General features: G+C 36.8%; 1 protein-coding gene across 6 annotated transcripts in view; it reads right to left on the reverse strand.

The window, feature by feature from the left end:
• PTPRZ1 (protein tyrosine phosphatase receptor type Z1) overlaps nucleotides 1–20,448 on the reverse strand; it is a 143,253-nt gene that overhangs the window by 14,086 nt on the left and 108,719 nt on the right. For 3 of the 6 annotated variants that reach the window (XM_075743177.1, XM_075743160.1, XM_075743143.1), the window contains exons 13-20: nucleotides 17,538–17,682; nucleotides 10,297–10,388; nucleotides 6,861–6,946; nucleotides 4,534–4,554; nucleotides 4,262–4,358; nucleotides 2,702–2,784; nucleotides 1,817–1,951; nucleotides 295–429 (exon numbers count right to left, since the gene is read on the reverse strand). In XM_075743177.1, coding sequence (XP_075599292.1) covers nucleotides 295–429; nucleotides 1,817–1,951; nucleotides 2,702–2,784; nucleotides 4,262–4,358; nucleotides 4,534–4,554; nucleotides 6,861–6,946; nucleotides 10,297–10,388; nucleotides 17,538–17,682 — 794 coding nt within the window. The remainder of the gene's footprint in view (nucleotides 1–294; nucleotides 430–1,816; nucleotides 1,952–2,701; nucleotides 2,785–4,261; nucleotides 4,359–4,533; nucleotides 4,555–6,860; nucleotides 6,947–10,296; nucleotides 10,389–17,537; nucleotides 17,683–20,448) is intronic. The other 3 variants (XM_075743185.1, XM_075743167.1, XM_075743152.1) reach the window with 1 other exon arrangement.

Consider the following 20,448-nt stretch of genomic DNA (forward strand, 5'->3'; position numbering starts at 1 on the left):
TGAAAATGTATCCTCCTGCTCACCAGGCCGGCAAAGTCCACATCAGCTCTCCAGTGTGATTGCTGCTTTTTTCCTGATCCTGATTCCTACGTCACACCAGTACAACAGGCCAGTGTCTTCTCAGTTTGTTGATATGGTCAAATTTACTGAAGTTGACGAGCATCTTGGCTGGCTGAGACCTATAGGATTCAGCTTTACGTATACAACAGAAGAGCTGCCGACTGCCTTAAAAATATTCTCAGCAACTTTTAACACTCCCCTTTGCCCAAACTATGTTTTCAGGATGCCACAAACCTTTTTGATCTTGGTGTTTCTAAGAGTAAAATTCCTCACAGTGTAGTAGGCAAGTACATGAATGCTCTTCTGAGTAACCAAGAAGTTCCCATATTCTTCACTACCTTCAGCAGGCCAGTACTGGTCACATTTTCTCTGTTAGAAAGCAAATGAAAAACAGAGAAAAAGGGAAAGAAAATAAAATGTAAAACTAGCAAGCTGAAATGTTCAAATTTTAGAGCAGAGACAACCAGAAACGCAAAAGGACTCTCAGTATGTCTAGTTTATAACAGACATGATCTTCAGTGCAAGAGAACAAATAATGTGTATTTTTTTGTGCTGTAGAGAGATGGCTGTGCAAAGACGTTCTTTATTTGGGATACTCATAAATTGAGAGGTTTATATCACACTATCAGAGCTACAGCATTCTAATGTTGTGGAACTTGCCATTCTGTAGGCACTCTAAAATCTAAAGAAAATAACATATAATCTATAGGAATAATAGGAATACATTCAAGTCTGTAGAGTTATATGTGGCTTTTGCTCAGTTCATAGCATGGGTAGAGTATACTTATATAGAATCATAGAATGGTTTGGGTTGGAAGGGACCTCAAAGATCATCTAGTTCCAACCCCCCTGCCATGGGCAAGGACACCCTCCACTAGACCAGGTTGCCCATATCTGATCAGCGAGGGTAAGAGTGAGCTTGTGCATGGCCAGAATACATAGTACAGAGCTGTGATGTCCAGCCTTTTTGTTGGGCAGCCATATAGCCTTCTCTAGGAGCACTAGTAGAGTACATATTTATAGCATGGTATTATAAATGAAGTGGGACTCCCAGTGCAGCCCTTGTCTGCATTTTTTGTGTCTCTTATCATCTGATAGACACTTAATTGGGCATATGACAAGATTTACATGCATTTTAGACATAGCTGTTAGTATGTGGCAAGTGTGATGCAATGTCTCCTCATGTGACACCAGGGTACATGCATACTCCCATCACATAACCAGAGAAACACACATCCTGTGATAGGGTTTGACCTCATTTTGGACAAACGTGTATCTAGGCATGTAGTAGGAAAGGAACTGTGGGTCCCACAGGATGTTAACAGGGAGCAGTCAGTGAATATCCGGGAAAATTCACCCAAACTATGGCTGTCTTTGTAGGGTCTAAGGCACCCCTGAGAAAGAGAAGGACAGAGAGCAGACTGCTAGCAGAATGTAGTGCAAGATCCACAGTTTGGCCACTCTTAAATATATACAAGAAGTGTTTGTTTCAGTATAAAACAGTCTTTTGTAGTTAGACCATAGTATTTTCAAGACTTCAGTTGTTGACAATTGAGTTTAAATGCTTTCTTTAGTTTCATACTACAAATCCTCATCTTTATACTTCTATAGTCAATCCTAGTACAAGTAACTACTACAAACTGCTGCTTTTTGTTCAATAAATGCCTAAACCAGATTTTTAAAAGAGAGAGGGAAGTCTGCTAGAGGTAGATCTATCAACATCAGAGAAATAAATAACAAACAAAAGTACTCATACCCTTCCTTTCTCAACGAGATTAGTTATCATCACAATAACTTCTACGTTATGTTCCCATATCATTCTCCAGAAATCTTCTGCTGTTGATTTTAGTGGCCCTTGAGCTGCAATGTAGGCTTTTGGCTTGTTGTAGCCCTAAATTGAAATGCAACAAATGACACTTGTCAAATCACAGTCCACAAGCAAAAGGAGGTTGGGAGGAGTACATGACATTTTATGTATCTATTTTTAAAGAATCTCAAAAGCTTTTAAGTACTTTTGAATTTATAACTATCCAAATGGCAGAAACCCTGTGGTATCAGATGACATATGAACACAACTGTTGTGTCAATGTTTATCATTCCAACAAATAGGATGTATGTTCAAGTGCCCGTGTTCTGGCAGAATGTTGACATGATAGTGATTATGAGACATCTGTTATGATAGTGGTTTAAAAAATGAATCAAGATCATTTGTATGTAAATTACTGCGCAATGAAAACTGAATAAATGATACCTCAATGAGGCTCTCAGCCAAATGGCATCTTTCTCTCATGAGATTATCTCAGACAGAAGATACACTTACCAAAACTGTATAAAAGAACAAACATTCAGATGCAAAATGCTTCTGAAATGACTCAGATTTGACAGAACACTTTTGGTTTCACAAAGCTCTTCACTAAGCTGCAGCTGCCACAATATCAAGATGGATTCAAGAAAGAATTGGAGTTTTACCTGTGCTTTAACTTTGTAAGCTTAACTTGTATCATTGAAGGGTTTTTTTAACAAAATCTGTAATATTGTGCTAGGGTTTTTTTTTTTATTAAGTCTATTCACTTTCATATATCAGTATTTACAGAAAAGGCTGACAGATGAATGGGCTTGGCAGATAGAAAAAGGCACTTACATCAACGTAGTTGGCATTAATGTAGTCAGTGAGTTTTCCATCCTTTTCTGCAAGCTGTGCTAATTTAACCCTAGTATGATCATCTGTAGTAAAACAAGGGAGAAAATAAGCATAGTTGTCTGCAAAAATTATACTTTCTATAATAAATCTTTTTTAAAAATACTGAAATGGATTTTTACAATACATAAGACTAATACAGTGGCAATCACATATGCAAACACCCTGTGCTTAGGTATGAATCAGATTCAAAATTCTAGTTTCCAGAAGAATAAACTAATGAATCCAAGGATTCAAGGATTCAGAATTTAGTTGCCTGAACAGCAGCACCTGGGGTCATTTTAGGCACCATGACATATTCCCCTTGAAGCTCCAGCTGCTACTTGTGAAGGGACACGGGTCTCCCGTAAGCCCTGTGCTGTGACTGCCAAGCCTGTGGGGTCCTGGCTGCCCCGGGATGTCACAAACAGTAGGCACCAGTGTTTACGCAGAGTCATTCCAAGCCTGGAGCCTGGAAAGTGATGCAACCTTGGAGAAGCTAGTCAGCTGAAGAGCTTTGGCAGTGACTGCTGTAGGATGAGCCGAAGCTTTCTGTAGCCTGCATTGATTAGACAAACTAGAGACCTGATTCAGTTGCACAGGGTGATTCTTGCTACTTGAGCTGCCCTAAGCTGCTTGCGTGCTGCTCTTTGATAACAAAGCCCCTGGGCTGGCACCTTTTGTACCATCAAGTACAAACACTGAGTGGCAGAGGAAAATCCCTGACTTTCCTTCCCTCTAGAGGTATCTTCAGCCAGGTGGAATGGAATTTCTTGCTGCTGGTTTACGTTGTCTTCTGCCAGATGGGCTGCTTCTGTCTCTTTTTCTATTAAGATCTAGTGATGCTGAATGCTGAACATATATTTCATTTAGAGCTTCTTGTTATCAGAAAAAAGTTGAAATACTATAGACAGTTAAGAAAAATATATTAAGTCACCAAAATGATCAAGAGCCCAGAGGCAATAGCTTCAAAGAGAGATTAACAAAAAATGAATAGATGTGTTCTAGAAAAGAAAAATCTGGGAGGGTGAAGAAGGGCAACACAATGGGAAAATGTATGTCCTGGCTAATGAAGCTGATCTCTTACATTGTGGCAGGGAACAATACAACATAAAAACACAACATTTACATTTATATATGACAGTAAATATATCCAGGGATTGTGAAGCTCCTAGAGAAGATAAATCATCATTATTCCAGATCAAAGATGGATTAATTTTGGCAATCAAAACACGGCTTCTTTGGCTTTATAATGGTGTTATAATGAAATTTCCCAGCTCCCTTTGGGTCATCACAGAAGACACAAATATGTCTTGCTAACACATGCTCATCAAAGCGGCAGAATGCCAGAGGACTAACTTGAAGAGATATGAAATCTCACGCTACTCCTCTCCGAGCATTTTGCTGAACAGTAGCCAGAGCTTTCAGTATAGAGGTATTTTTCTTTTCCCTCTGATAATATATAAATCTACACTTGTATATAATTATTTCTTAAACAAAACACCAAATGAAGCATTTACTTACAAGCAACAATGTTTATGTATCGATTCTTATTCTTGTTGTCGGGGTGATTAGAGCTGTCTGATGTAATACCTAGATCTACAGTACAGCTCTGGATTTCCTGAAAAAAAAAATTAATGATGTACATCATACTTTAGTAAGTATCAATATACATAAAATGTCTTAAAAAACAGTAAGTCAGCATGAAAAGAGCCACAACCTTATACCCAATTATCTATGATATTTTACAACTAGTTCATAGCTAAAAAAAAAAATGCAGTGAAATAATTCCTTACCTGATAAAACTCTTTCAGTGTCTAATGAGGGAATGAATGCAAAAAAAGTAAAAAAAATCAAATTCCACAGCACAGAACAAATGGATAAAAGTGTTTTTATAAATTACAATTACTATATGGAAAACAGTTATGGTCATGCAATATATATCTCTATAATAACAATAAAGCTCAATATTTTGACATAACTCTTAAAGGAAAGAAGAGGTAATTTTCCTGTTAAAATACTGGCATCTGTTCTACTATCTTTAGCTTTAATGTTAGACCTTAGGCCAGTGAAAGTTTATACATATGAGCAACATCACTGGCTTTAGCCAGATTATCTATATATTTAACTGTTTGCAGGATTTGTTATTGGTCCTTATAAGTGCATTAGTTTCTCTGTGGAATGCTTTTGCTCTCTTTGCATCCAGCTGTAAAGCCGTCACCGGAGCAGGACAGTGCGCTGCGCAGGCAGCCTCATGGCACTCTGGCGAAGGACAGCATTACAGCCCCCCGCCTGCCACCAGCTTCTCAATGAACCCAACGTTCTTATAAAGAGAGACGCAGGCCTGAAGACAGGCACAAAGTCTATAAAACTCACAAAAAATATTTATTTTATTCTATTGATTAGTTTGATAGGAAACTCAAGCATTTATAAGGTCCACACTGTTAAGCAGGAAATATCTCATGATGACTAAAAGTACCATAATAATGTTTCCCAACACTTTTTTGGATTTATTTTAATATTAATCACCCTCACCTTCAGCTATTTAAGTATATATGAAAAGTGGTTACCTGTCTGAAAATTACATTGTAAATATGAGTTGTCTTATAGTAATATAAATAAAACCACTCAACCACCCCTATACTCTCCTCTCCAAATGTATGCTGACTCTGCAAAGAAAATGACTATATTTCAATTTTTCCATATCTTCTAAGTTCTTTATCAGTAGGGAAAAGACCAGGAAACTAATTCTGGGATAGTCTGTAAAGCCAAAAAGGATCTCCAAGAAATGGTAAGGACACTGAGTTTTTTGCAATAGTTAAAACAAGCACAAAATATTTCAGATGGTGTAGGTGTAGCTCAGGGAGATGCAGCATATTTGGTCTTTGGATCACTGCTGTAATTTAGGAAAAGAACAATTTTTAGGAAAAGAAAAATTTAGGATTAACAATTTGATTTCTGTATTGCTGTCCTCACTAATGGTGAAAGAACCTTGTTACCATTATATTTACAGACAGTCCTTCAAGATTTGCTGTTCTTAACAGCCAGTGTAGCTGTGGAGCCCAGTCCCATCCATGCGTATGCATTTGGGTAACATGTGAACATGTACTGGACATTCACAAGTATTTACAAGTTTGGTCCAACAATCAGATGGATATTCTGAATGTTAAGTGAATTGGAGAAGAAATGCTGATGCAGAAGATTAGGTGAATGACATGGAATTTTGGTCCGTTAGATCATAACACATTGGCTCGGGAAACAAAAGCAAAACCAAAAGATGCAAAACTATGAATTCCTTTACTTTCGGTATTGTTGTTTTTGCAGCAGGAATATTACAATCATATTTTAAATTAGTAGAGATCAATTAAAAAACTTGCTTCCATCCCAACTGACTGACTGTGTTAGTAATCACTTGCCAAGAATTTTAATAGCACAGCTTTAATTACAGAGTTTGGGTTTATAATGTTTATTTATTTTATGTGACTTAAGTTAGAACAGATCTATCTTTAAATCGCTTGTAATGCATATGAATGTGAAAAACAATGAAGTTTATTAGTTACATATGATGACAATAACATTGTATGATGAGAGCATATGTGTCCAAGTTTTGAAATACCTCATATGAACCATATATTTTAGGAAAGGAACTGTAAAGCTTTCACTACCACATATGAAGACTACATTAGCTCCCCTGTTAATCAGAAGTCTTGCCACGTGTACTCATTATTACTTCCATATTTTTTCTCTGTAAATGGAACAAGCAAATGTGGGTAGCTTCTGCAAAATTCAATTTGCATTAGTGTTGGAAAAGCTTTAGATCTACAACTGTATCTGATAAACCATATAGATTGCATTATCTTTGCATAGTTTATTCACACAATCATTTAGTATTTTATCACAGTGACAAACATTGTCATTTGCATCCCAGGCATGTTAGCTTTTATAAATCCCTCTAGTCTTTATGCATAAACTGTCCTTACTAGGCTCACAGGACTCATATTTACATGCATTTATGAAATTGGTTGCCAAGCCAGAATGTAATACCTGGTTCTTTGTTTCCAGGCATTTAATCTTAACATTATTTGTATGTGCTAAGAAGAAAGATGACATCATAGAGCCATACCTCAAATTCTTCAGAAAAACCATTACTTGCATGTAAATCTGCAACATGTTTTGGAAAATGCTTTATTGGAATTGCTCCAACATCATCTTAGGGGTGGGAAAAGACAAAAAATATATTTATGAAGAATAAAAAGCCAGTGACATATAAAGAAGTTTATATGTAGGCAATCCACACAACATCCTGAAATAAAATTTTTGGCATGAACTTTGGATATACAACTCCCAGAAAAATAAAAACACTCTTTGACATCATTAACATTTCTAAAATCATTCTCTAACACTTATACATTTCTAAATGACTCTTCAGAAAGAAGGTATAGAAAATGCCTTGCTAGGTCTTGCTCTGTCTTTAAGTCCCCAAAATCAAGGTGCTGACTCTGCAAGATGCTGACATTGTCTGTAAATTGAAGAGCACTCAGAACTGCCTGTAAAGTCAAGGGGAAATGGGAGGATTAGCTACATGATGTTCAGTGGGAGAGGGCAGGAGCAGAGCTCTGAATATACTGGTAAAGAAGAGAGGTCTGTGTGCCTTAGGCTGGTTAGTGTTGCGCTGGGACTCTGATACAGTACACGGACTAGCCACATCGTCCCAAGCCAACTACATCGATGCACCATTATGCCAGTAGTATAATTTTAACTCACATTGTTGCATGTTTGCATTGGCATCCAAAGGAAACAACAACTAATTTTCATCTTTTACTGAATGAATGAGTACTTCCAGCAGGGATCCCCCCCCGCCCCCGCCATTCTCCCCATGATTCTATGATTACCTATTGATAATAATCTTATATCAGATCCTGGGAGTATTGACTGCAAATTTTCACATCAGGCTTTATACTTCAAGTTTAAAAGTGAAAGATTTGAGACTTTCTGGATACACACAAAGACAATATCTACATTCTCAACCAATAAATGTGATTCATGCAACTTCTGGGTCCTGATACTGAGTGTGAATTTTCCATCTGATGTTTATATTTCAGGATATCTCCTTTTTACTTTATACAAATACAGAAAAACACTCTTGTGTAGAACATTCATTAGGGATCATGTCAAAAACCTTTGGGACTTTTAATCTTCTCTTTCCTGCAAATATGCTATGTAAACAAAGTCATCTGTTCTGTTAATTACCTGTTAAAGGATGACATTATATCAGCTAGTTTTGGTTCTGAGGAGTAATTTTGTTTTTGTTGTTTTTTAAAGCCTTTCATGTATTAAAAATATGTTTATTTCACAATTTGTAATTTCATCACTGTTTCATATGAGAAAGAAACATCAAAAACATTGAACAAGGACCTGTAATTTACATCAACAGATGTTCAGCATTTAGGCTACCTAATAATTTTAGCTTTCAGTTACCAAGAATTTGTTGATTTGTATTGAGATCCATCTGGTCTTCCACCTACATGAATGGATCTGAATACAAAAAGTGAATTTATCCAGTCAAGCCTAAGAGAAGCTGAACAAATGTGTAACACTATCTTCACACTTTGGGGATGAAACCTGGCATAAAGTGTTTATTCTAATGATATGCAAACACAAAACCAGAAGGGAAGGTAAATGACCCTAAGAGCAAGGACAGTTAAGGGAGAAAGAGATCTCAGGTTTGGTGTAATTACTTGTTTTATTTCCTTGCCAGTGCTAATCTCCCAATTCAATCACTTCTGACTCCAGGAATATATTTTATATCTGGATGGCAGGTATCACTTGAAACTACTTAAAGGTTAATAGTGGGTCCTAATATTACCCTGTAATTCATTATTTGTTCTGAATGCATCTTTGAATTATGCTGTGAAGTGCCAGGGCATTTCCTGTGAATAACTGCAATTCTCCTATCTCTGCCAATGAAACCCCAGAAAAGGAAAACTTAATGTACAATGAGATCTGTGGAGTGTGCTTTTAGTCATAGTCATAATAAAAAATTAAACTTAGCAGTTACAAAATCCTCTTCCTGCTCTACACTCTTTGCCAGTATTATATCGCAGTTAGTCTCAATTGTTGTGAAATTACACTGCTGAAACACTTGTGCAATAGAAAACACAAAAACTGCTCACTTGAAGTCTGTTGCACACAAAATAAAACAAAAGTATTTCCTCAGTGCTTGCAACTTTTTCCATAAATTTTTAATGTTTCTTTCAGTCATTCAAAAACAGTTTTCTCTTTAAGTTAATATTAATCAGTATTTCAGAAGGAAACCCTCCAGCATCAAAACACATATTTTAAGCCCTCAGAATAACAGTAAGTGCAATTCTGTCTTATGACAGTGGAAAACACTATCTCCCTGAGGTGAGCTGGTCAGGAAAAATTGCAAGAAAATTATAGTTATGCTGCAATATAGTTAATGATAGAGAGTAAGAGCAGAGATTTCCTATAATGATTGCCACTTGACATTCGTATATAATCACATGTTTTCTGAAATCAAGCTATATCCCTGCCCATTAATCATTTAGGAAAAGGTTATGTGTCTCCTAACAATAGCAATCAATACAAGAGGCATTTAAAGATGCCTACAATTCAGGTACAACAGAAGTCTAATGTTTGGGATTTATTTAATTAAATGTCTTTACTAGTTACCTACACAAGGGCTGATTTTGCTTCCCTTAGTCGTTCCAAGGGAACACATCCCCCTGTGTAATAGCACAGTTTGCTATTACTTTTGAAGTAATGGAACAAGATATCCTCTTCTCAAGGGTGAAAATGTGACTCGGGATCTGATGCAGAATCAATCTATTTAAGGTACTTTTCATTCTACTCAGATATTGAAAAATCTGGGAGGGCTGCACATGCTCCTCCAATACTCTTCCAGGAGGAAAGAAAAGAAACATTTTTTCAAATAACTGTGATGGATATGGAACCAGAAGATGCTAATAACATTCTGTACTTGCGCACCATTTTTATGAGAGGCTCACAGAGAACTTTACCAGTAGTAATTATGCTAGTAAAATTTATAAGTTAAAGAAAATATTGTAATTGCAAATGAAATGCAGACAGATGAGGCATATATTGGCCCTGCTGGTAAAAAGAATAGGTCGTGTTCTATACATAGGTGACAAATTCAATTAAAGGCAGAAATACAGGAGAACATGTTGCTGGTGTAATCATCTACTTCGTGACAGTGAACTAGAGCTATGTAGTGTAGCTCAGATGGCTACACTAGAAGCCATTTCTAGTGAGGCTATACCTCAAACGGCTAGAAGGCATAGCATATCTTTGAGACAACTCTGTAAAGTGAGGATATTTCTCTTCTGTGTTACCTACAGGACAGAATATTAGTAATACTAGTCTCTGCCTCTGTCAAGTGCACCTGGGTTTATTAGTACAAGAGGGAAGAAATCTCTGATTTACAGATATTACAGTATGTGAAGAATTCATATGGACACATACGAAGCAGTATCTTCCAACAGCTAACACCAATCCACAGAACAGTTGACAAAAAATACCTGAGACTGGGAAGATTGGAGCTGGGGGAGCAGAAATCACTCGAGGTGATGTATTGTCTTCTAAATAAAAGTGAGCAGTCTGGAAACATTTCCTAGAGAAAAAGAAACATAAATAAATATTGCAGAAAATAAAATATTATCTGAGACCTTTTGGAATTCTGGCATTATTGAGTAAGAAAGAAATCACAGTTTTGAAAACCACTTTTCATGGAGTGTCAAATATAACTGCTATAATACAAATATTCCCCCAAATTATACCACCAAATTATGCATACAACTTGAAGATACTACATTAACTCTGCATAATACATAGTTCATGCATCTTTACCTATACCAGAGGCAGAAGACAGAGCACACATCAGACATAGTGAAAGCTGAAAAGGGATCTCTGCATCAGGAGCTACTGTAGATGCTGCACAACATCTCCAAGTATAAAAAAATGCCATTGTCTTCCTTGCTTATCCAAATTCACACACACAATTACTGTGCCCTTTCATGCGAAGATGGAGCAGTGTACGAGATCGCTTTTGGTAATTCATCGATAGATCCTACTGCAGACATGGAAATGCAATAAAAGGCAACGTGCCCTGTAACAGACAAATTGGCGTCTCTGGAACTACTATGACTGTAGCTAAATATTTTTTTCATAACATAATTGCAGCACTGAGGGACACCTTAACCAAGGAGGACGTCCCGAAGTTGACAGGGGAATTGATAACTCCAAGAGATGCTAGCTTTGTTGCAAAAACGTTGAGGGATGAATACAAATGGAATCAACCTTGACTATGACCCACAATGTTATTTGTATCTGTGCTGTAATCCAGATGTGAAGATAATAAGAATAGCATCTGTTAAGAGTCCAAGCTATTCAAGGGACTAAACAGCCAACTGCTGCTGTAAGCATTGCAAAGCCTCCTTAATTAAAAAATCTCCATATGATTAGACATGCTAATAACAATCTTTACTCTGGGTCACTTAATCTATTTGAAATATTATTCACTAATCATTAAATTTAAAAAGAAATATATGCATCAGGAAAATATTAATCTCATTTTAATTTTACAAGATTCTGCTTCTTCAAAGCTGTAGGCTGAAGCTATTGTATGATTTCTTATTTTGTGTAATCACTGGTGGTTTAAATTCTTCTGTACTCTTCCTGTATCGCTGTATGGATAAAACCTCTCATATAATTGTTATAATAAAAAAGAAATTTTGAGGCTACTTTGAGAAATAGAGAGGGAATATGCAGATAGTGGCATTCTTTCCAAAACCATTAATGTAGATCATAAAGGCTTTGGTAAGATTATTTGAATTAAGCCTCTGGGAAACATGCCCGCAGTCTTGGAATGTGCTGGGAATTTTCTGTCTGTGTAAGATGCAGATTCTCTTAAAACACAAGAAAAAGTGGACAGCTACATCAAAGGCAAAATTGTGGCATACAAAATAGTTCTGGTGATTCACATGACAATTAAATTTGGAGTCCAACTAGAATCCTCTAAAAGCAAATTTGTGATGGTCATAGAGGAGCTTTGGCTTTGCATGATATGTTTGAAGTAAGTCTATCCATTATATACTTAGTTTTACTTAGAAATAGCAATTTTAGATGCAGACCAAGAACACACTGAGGATGTGCTTGGGAACATCTTTCTACTTTTAAAGGGGCTCTGACATTAGTACCCCATAGAGTGAGTAGCTGCCGAAGATGAGAGAGGCTGTCTCAATGCTAGCATAATACTCAAGAGTTAGTCTCAGGGCCGTGTGCAAAATGTCTGTAAGAGGTAGGTGAGTATCAAAGCACTTCAAATCACTAAACACTTTTGGAAAGTCTGTCCCTGCCTGCCGGGCAACGAGAATGCTGTGTTTATTAAAAACAGCACCAACCAACCAGCCTGATTGGCTCAAGTTGCCAGAGAGGTGGTAGATGCCCCATCCCTGGAAACATTCAGGGTCAGGCTGGATGGTGCTCTGAGCAACCTGATCTAGTTGAAGATGTCCCTGATCGTCGGACTAGATGACCTTTAAAGGTCCCTTCCAATCCAAACTATTCTATGATTCTATGATTAAAGCTTTAAAACCAAAAAATGTCCTCCCCCTAATGCCTACTGCTTATGAACAATGATCATACATAAAGTTTATGGACTAACATTACAGAGTTTTGTCACCTCTTTGCTTGAGAAAAGATTGAGCTAAAAAGAATTTCATTAGCATAATGGCTTTCACATCTAAAGCAGTACTTAAAATGTCCTCATGATATGCCATACATTCACTATTCCTTACTGAGCCACTGTATCTTTAATCTTTAACAAGTTAATTGTGGCTGAAAATAAATTACACCCTTAGCACATTTGGGAGACAAATTCATAGCAGTTGACTTAACCTGTAATAAGACTCATAAATAGGCACTCCATCTGCTTCTGCATCAGCAGTGAAAGCCTTCATGACTAAATCTAATGTTAATAACCACATCTCGTTAATTATCACTTGTTGAAAAAAGTGATGACTATTTCAAACTTCCAGACAAAGGTCCCATCACTCAATGTTAACCTGATTATTTAATTTACACCTTTCATCACAGCATTTAGATCTTCAACTTAAACTGTAATTTGTAATTTAGACACTGCACTTCTTCAAACACTCACTTTATATATGGAGATAGTGCTAAGCCATTGAATTAATTAGAGTGTCTGTATGTGTACAGGAAGGCAGGCAGCAGCAGCTCTTTGGTTTAACGGGAAGGATACTAGATCTGAATGAATACTTAAGTGTGAACTGCTTGGGACAAGACTACACCTCAGACTGCAGAGGACTTCATTTTCCTGGTGTGTAGGCCCCTGGACCTTGGCTGAGGACACGTGCTGCCTACTTCTCCCCTGGGGCAGGAGCTGCTCAGAGCCTGACTGGGATTGTCACCGAGGCAGGCAACACAGCGTGGCTCTGTGTGTGCGCGTGAGCGTGCGCGTGTGCAGGGTGTTCACTGCTGGCCTGGCCTGGGGAGGGGAGCTGAACCTCAAAGTCGGAGGCATCTGTGACACGATGGGTTTGCACATCCAGCGCTCACCCAGAATGGCCTCAGACGCATGATTACTTCTTTCTCTGAGAATTTCAGGGTCTTTTGTGCTCACAGGGTATCTCCCAGTAGGTATTCTCAAACACTTACTAGAAATTTTTTCAACGGTTCCAATCATTTAAAGATCTAGTGGTTCCGAAGGATCTTTAAATAGATCAGTGGATCCAGTGATTCCAATTATTCCATTTTTAAATGGTTCCAATTAATTTTTAAGTGTTTGCCAGCTGAAATTTTAATTTTCAAATTTTATTAACTCTTTTATATATAATTTGATGTAACATAGTGCAGTTTTTCCTTCATAGATGAAGAGCCATGGCCTTTGTAAGTTTGAATCTGGTTTTAGTGTGTCTCTGCATGTGCAGGTTTAACTATCCTTACAGAGGGTTCTCAACTCCCATAAACCTACCATGGGATCCAAGGCATCAGTTCAAATCATGGACAAGAAAATGAACATTCTGTCAGCTGTGTTTCAAAGATATAGGGTGGCAGAGGAAAGTTAAAATTTAAATGACTACTCAGGGTGCTGTCTGTCATTGGGTTGGTAATTTCTGAAGCATTGGTCATATGACTTCTAGGAAGCTTCATGACAGCCAGCTGACATTCAGTATGTCTATAGATAGAAATGTAGCTGGAACTGCACTACCAGTTTGCTGTTCACATTATTAGAGCTAGTCTTTTACTGAGATTCATACACATTTGTTGAAAAAGAATCTTGAATGGTACAACTCCCACTGACAACTGTTACCATTTTACTATCTTCCAAGCTCTTCTTATGATAACCTTTATAAAAATTGATTTGCACAAATAGCCTGACATTTCTTCCTATACATCATTTCATCACCTTTATTTTCATTGATCACTTCTATGGACTGTTCCAAAAGAGTACACACACGCATAAGCAATTTCCAGTGTATTATATGTCAGCACACAGTAACTTTCTATTTCAGTCATCTTAACAGATAAGGTTAATTCAGCAAAATGGGAATGATGAAGCCATCCAGAAATGAAAAGAACTGAGCAAGGAGATTCAAATATCCCTGCTGCCTCTCTGCTGCAGGACTCAGTCAAGTAGATAGATACTGAGAGAGATGGATAGACTCTAGATTTGGATAGAAGATTCTCTCTAAAGCTGTAAAAAAAAAAAAAAATCTGTCTGGATGGCAAGGCCATTAAACAGGCAGAAGAATCTCCTTGTTTATTCCACTGTAATCTTAATCATGCTGAAGAAATGAAAGGAAAATGACATTGCTTGAAAATAGCTTGAATGACAAAAGATTTGATACACAGTACTAGAGTAGTTCAAAACTGTGCGTTTTCCTACTGGCGATTAGACAATCTTTAGACAATATTGCCATTAAAAGTTTTCATCTCTGTCAGAGAAATGAATATTTTATCACAGAAAGATTGAAATTGTGCCTAATGAGATAGTGAAGAGATTGGGGAATTTCCTCAAGTGCTGATTAACAATTTCATGTAAAAAAAACCCCTTCAAAACCCAAACAACAGATGGTACAGAATTATTTTTTCTGATACAAGTCATTCATGTGAAGAACAAAATAATTTTGCCTTTTTTTAACCTTGAGAAACTGGAACTTGTCGCTCTTTGAAGTTATTTGTTTTTTAAACCAAATAACACACCTTTAGCATATTAAACACACCTTTTGCATATTCAAATTAGGAGCTAATAGCAGAGACAACTCAAAGCACTATTGACTCAAATACTCAGCTAGGATATACCTTTGCAATTTTTTGAGTACTGTTGCCAAAGGAATATAGAATAATTTCTTGCAAACCTAAACTTTTAATGGACTTTAATAAGTGAGAATAATTGGCTTACCTAAAAAAAGCATTAAAAAAAAAAAAAGAAACATTGACAGCTTACATCAATTATTTCAAAATCAACTAAAACTAACCATAAAAATGCTTATAGACTTTATAATAATATTTTCCATTTATCAAGAAAACTTCACAGCAATAAAGTTAATGTTCTGATATTTCCCAGGCTTTAAAAACAGTTGAGGGTCTTGGCACCTTTGAAAGAGAGCCAGAGAGCCACGAAGTCCTACCTGCCATACATACTGTTGATGTTTCATTCCTCTGACATAAGAAACTTTACTGGTGTTATCATAATGCCAAGAAAATTTTCTTGAGGATTAACAAAAAAAGAGCTCCATATTTTATTTTGTAATACACAGGAAATACAGAAAAGATTAAATTCAAGTTCAAGAAGATATTACTGCTAACGGGATTTTTGTTTTATTTTGAAAGACCTATGTTACAGAATTGTTCATTCCCAGAGAAAGAATACAAAATGAACACAATGTTATTTGACAAAACAAGCTTTTAACATGTAGGATTACTAGAACTGCACTGTACAATCTGGGTCTTAAAATGGATGGTGTTCTTTGGCAAATAGAAGAGATTTCAAATACTATTTATCTTCAGGGATGAAACCCTCTGGAAGATGAATACAAACGTTCATGTTGTGTAACATGAAAGACAGAAAAACGTTCTCAATATGAAAGTGGTTAGCTGGAAATCCTGTGATGGAGAGTATAATTATCCAAGCAGACATAAACTGAGAAATAAGAGGTGCAATTCTTAAGGCAATTAAGTACTACTTTGGAAAGAAGAAGAAATCTTCCTGAAAATTCACTGCTCAAATTTTAGATTAAGCAGGATTGTATAGGAAAAAAAAAAAAAAAAAAAAGAGAGAGAGAAGAAACAAGCTCTGGAAGCATCCACGGTGTGTTTGGACCTGCCTTACCGCTTGTTCGTGCTGTTCCTGGAAGAGCAAGATCCTGTTTCTTGCGGCTAGTTTACATGTTAGCACTACAGAGGCAGTAATAGGATCATGTTCCTGGCAAACAGCAAGAATCACCATGGCAGGAAGTTTTTTCAACTTATTTCCCCTTTCTCGACTGCTGTGCTTCCTCCCTGGCAACCTGCACGCTCGAGAAAGTGTTAGGGTTGTGCATGAATTTTGAAAGCCCTATGAAAGCTTAAGCAGATCTGTTCCTAGGAAGACTCTCTGGCTTTACCTAGAACCAAGGAAACGGCACCAGACAAAGGCTTGAGCACTGCCACATACTGTCATATGGCTAACTAGATTTCTGGTATGCTTTTAGCTCAGGCCAACTTGCGTTATTTCACACAATGCTTGACACAGCTTGGGTTAGCACAGGACAGAGACCATCCCCAGTAGGTGATGTGAATGTAGCCACTCTGTTTTTTTGCCCTGTGACGGAAGAGACTTCAGCTGTACGGAAGAGATCTGTGCCATGCCAGCTGGGGCTGTAGAAGAGTCCCTGGTCTGTTTTATTTCACAGTATATAGTCTTTTGCCCTCACTAAATATGTCATCATGACTTCTTACAGCTACCACTTCCCTTTAGCCTAAATTTTTTTTCTTACTGTCTTATCAATTTATCAAGTCACAGAGAAACACACCCATGAGGGAACCTGAGCATGTGTGTGCACATGAAACACTTCCTCAGCTACCTGCTGAATGGTTTGAAAGGCTGGGGGGCAAATTTTTGTTTGGCAGAATCAGAAAGTAGAACAATTTTTAAATCACAGAACATTGTAAGAGTTACTCAGTGAGTGATCTTAAAACATTTATACTATTATAGTATTATTAAACTATCTCTATTCTGTCTTGCATACAGTGTCAGCTACATTACGGTCCTGCAGTCCTACAGTCCTATATGAATTGTTTATTCACATAGTCCTGCTGGGGACCACGGATTCTCATCCTAAATTGACACCTACCTTTTTTAACTGTTAAAGGATTTGAAAAATAGGAAATAAACCCATGCCATGCTATTTATTTTTCTTTTCCCTCCTATTCTTTCCAGTGCTCCATTAAGTCACTTAGCTTCTAGACATTAATAATCACAAGTAATTGTTTACTAAAATCTCTCAGTATGGAAATAAACTATTTGCAATAGTTCAGCCCTCTGCAACCAAAAAGAATTATAGTTGAGCATTTTGAACAGAAACCACCTTACTTTGTCAGCTTAATGTCACTGCAGCACTGGGAACAATACAAAGACATGGTGGGAGACAAGCTCCAGTCTCCCTCCTGTAAGACAGCTCAATAATGTCAATCACATTTTTCAAATCAGAGCTCTTTAGAACTGAAAAGAAAATAAACCAACCAAAAAGCAACTTACCTCCAGTATATGAGAATACCCACAAGAATCACTAGACAGATAAAAGTCAGGGCTGATACGACCACAAGTGGTATAACTGTCTTCTTCTCTGATTCCAGACTCTCAGCTAGACCGATACGAGACTCATGGCTACTATTACTTGCCTCTGCAGTCAGAGAAAATTGAAACAATCCATGTTTAAATTCTGAGAAATGCACAGTATGAGTGAATGTGTCTTATAATGAGCCTACTTAATACCACTTACCTCTGGTTTTTACTATATGTACTCCAGAAAGTGTATACATTTGCAAACCAGCTACAGAAAATAAGCAGATAGAGGGTAAAGCAAAGTGTTCAAGCTTATGTGACTCAGCCTTCCAGCAGTGGAGACTTCTCTTTGTAAGAATAGCAGATTGTTGTTAAAATATAGAAGAAAGTTTTTTATTTTCATCTGTTTATTAGCTGAAAGCCAACTGAGTTAAGCAATCTGAATATGTAATATTGGAAAGTGTAAAGAACATTTTGATATTAACTGTCACTGATATAATGCAAATTAATTCTCTGGCTAACAGTTTAATAGGAACATTTTCTTACAATAGTCCCTATGTGCTGGCCGTATGGCAGTTAAGACTTCTGTGTTTTAATAGATTGCCCATTCTGTAAGTTGCCTAATAGATACATCCTACTTCCTTTGAATCCAATTGCAGTACTTCCTCCCCCAACTGTATTGGAGCCAGAATTAGATCTCCTTCCTCCATCTCTACAGGTGACCAAATTATTATTTAGAGATTGTCTAGATTTCACATTTCTGTCAGCCTTGTAATGCTGGATGACAGAAATAATTTGCTATAGGAATCTGTATGATGATTAAAACAATACATTTTATAATCTTATTAAATAAGGGAACGCAATGTTGGATGAGACCAATCTTGCATTTTTTACTTTGGTCATACCTCAAGAAGTAAACACTTTAAAACTGTGACACGAATGACTGATTCTTTTCAATGTGTGCAGTTTACTGTGATCTGTGACAATTATGTGAGTTAAAATACAGAAATAAGCACTTTTGCACTTGTTAGAATTAACCCCCTAAATTTTCTAAGAATGTTTTCTGCCTTTGTGAACAGTCCTAATTCAATGAATGTTCTGTATGGGAGCGGAATTTTGCTGTCTAGAAATCAGCGGCACTCCACTGGGATTTCAAGGGATCAATTCTACATGAATAAAAAGCTTTTGGATAAAAGGGAGGAGGGAATGAAGTTGGACCTGAAAAAATCCCCCAAATCACATGTTCTAAATAGGATGTCAAAAAAACCCCAGATAGCTTCACACAGTACAGATTTCCAGGTAGCTCTCTGCTTGGTTCCATTTTCTTGAGTTTAGGGGCTTTCAGGTCTTTATATGCAAAAAGGTCTAGGCTCTGATCTTGCAGACATCTTCTTGGTTTTAGTTCAAAGTACTCTAATGTCCTCACTACTCTTTAAATCCTGTAGCTCAGTGGGCAAAGTAATTGCAGGCAGAAGTTGCTTCTGAAAAATCTGTCCCTGAGTTTCTGGTGAGTAGGCTAAAGTCTGTATTTCCTATTGATTTCAGAAGAAACTATGTGTATGCATGAGAGATCAGAATACAATCCCTTTGAAGCATTCATACTTGCTTATCCAACTCTGGACTAATTCATAGTGTAAACACAGTGTTATCTGTGTGATGACAGGGTTTCTTCAAACTGCATAACCAAATCCTATCGGGATTCCTTCTACGGGCAATGAAGAGCAGGCTTCTCCTCTAACAAGGAGGTTTCTTGCCTATTTGGTCATCACGCCAATGATGGCAGCTGAAAAGGTAGTCTCATCTCTAGTAGATTTCTTTGCTCCCAAATAATAGATGTGTTTGGATCTTTTGCATATTTCTTTGTATTAATTTCTCTTACAGTTTTTCAACTGAAGTTGAAAGGTTTAGGTAGCCATAGAGGTCTTATGGAGAAGGCCTTAGTTCAGAACAAGCATAAATATGCATCAACAACTACAAAGACTGGGAAAAGTTTAAATGACAATTTTTTTCTGTAATGATCACAACAAGAAGGCATTTAATCAGTTTCCGGTGAATTCACTGAAATGTATAAATAAGTTCTCATCTGAGAGTTTTGGGGTTTTTTGTTTCATTTCTTTATAATTGAATTAAGCAAAGATGTCTTTGATTTACAGGACACCATGTTAGACATGCTCACACTGAATTTTCAGTTTATTAAAAGACAATATTTCGCATCATTTATTGGAAAAAATAATGTACACGAAATGATACTGTATAGTGTCTTTCAATAATATCTAGAAGACAAACTCTAAGTCTGTTGTACTCCTACTACTCCTACTACTAATCCAGTAACTTTTTGAGTTACTATCAGTAACAATTCAAACGGCACCCATTATGTAAACTAGAAATCTCTTATGGTAACACTCATTCACATTAGTAACATAAGTTTTGAAATATTGATGTTCTTTTTGCTTATTTTTAAAGAAGAGTTATGCATTTTACACAATGTGGTAACTACTTACCTACTGAACTAATTCACATATTCATGCAGTTTTATAACACCTACCTTGGTAGGACTCCTACTAGATTCAGTATGTTTTCTGTTTTTGTTTTTTTTTTTTTTTTAATTTTTATTTTCTATTTTTCCCACTCTACTAGCCCCAGCTACACAGAGTGTCAATTTAGCACCTTTTCATATTAGTATTCTGTTGCTCATGAGTAATATAACCTCATGTGATTTAACTGTGTATTTGTAGGACTGGGATGAAAATTTCCTATGCTTTGTGGATTCCATTCCTTAGTGGGTTTAGTTGAATGATACTGCCCTCTACAGATGTTGTGAGTACTTAATGGAAGTTCAATTTAATTTCTAAAATACCGATTTAACCTTGCTTCTTGGTGTGGT

The sequence above is a fragment of the Balearica regulorum genome, chromosome 1, assembly GCF_011004875.1.
Source record: "Balearica regulorum gibbericeps isolate bBalReg1 chromosome 1, bBalReg1.pri, whole genome shotgun sequence".
NCBI lineage: Eukaryota > Metazoa > Chordata > Aves > Gruiformes > Gruidae > Balearica > Balearica regulorum.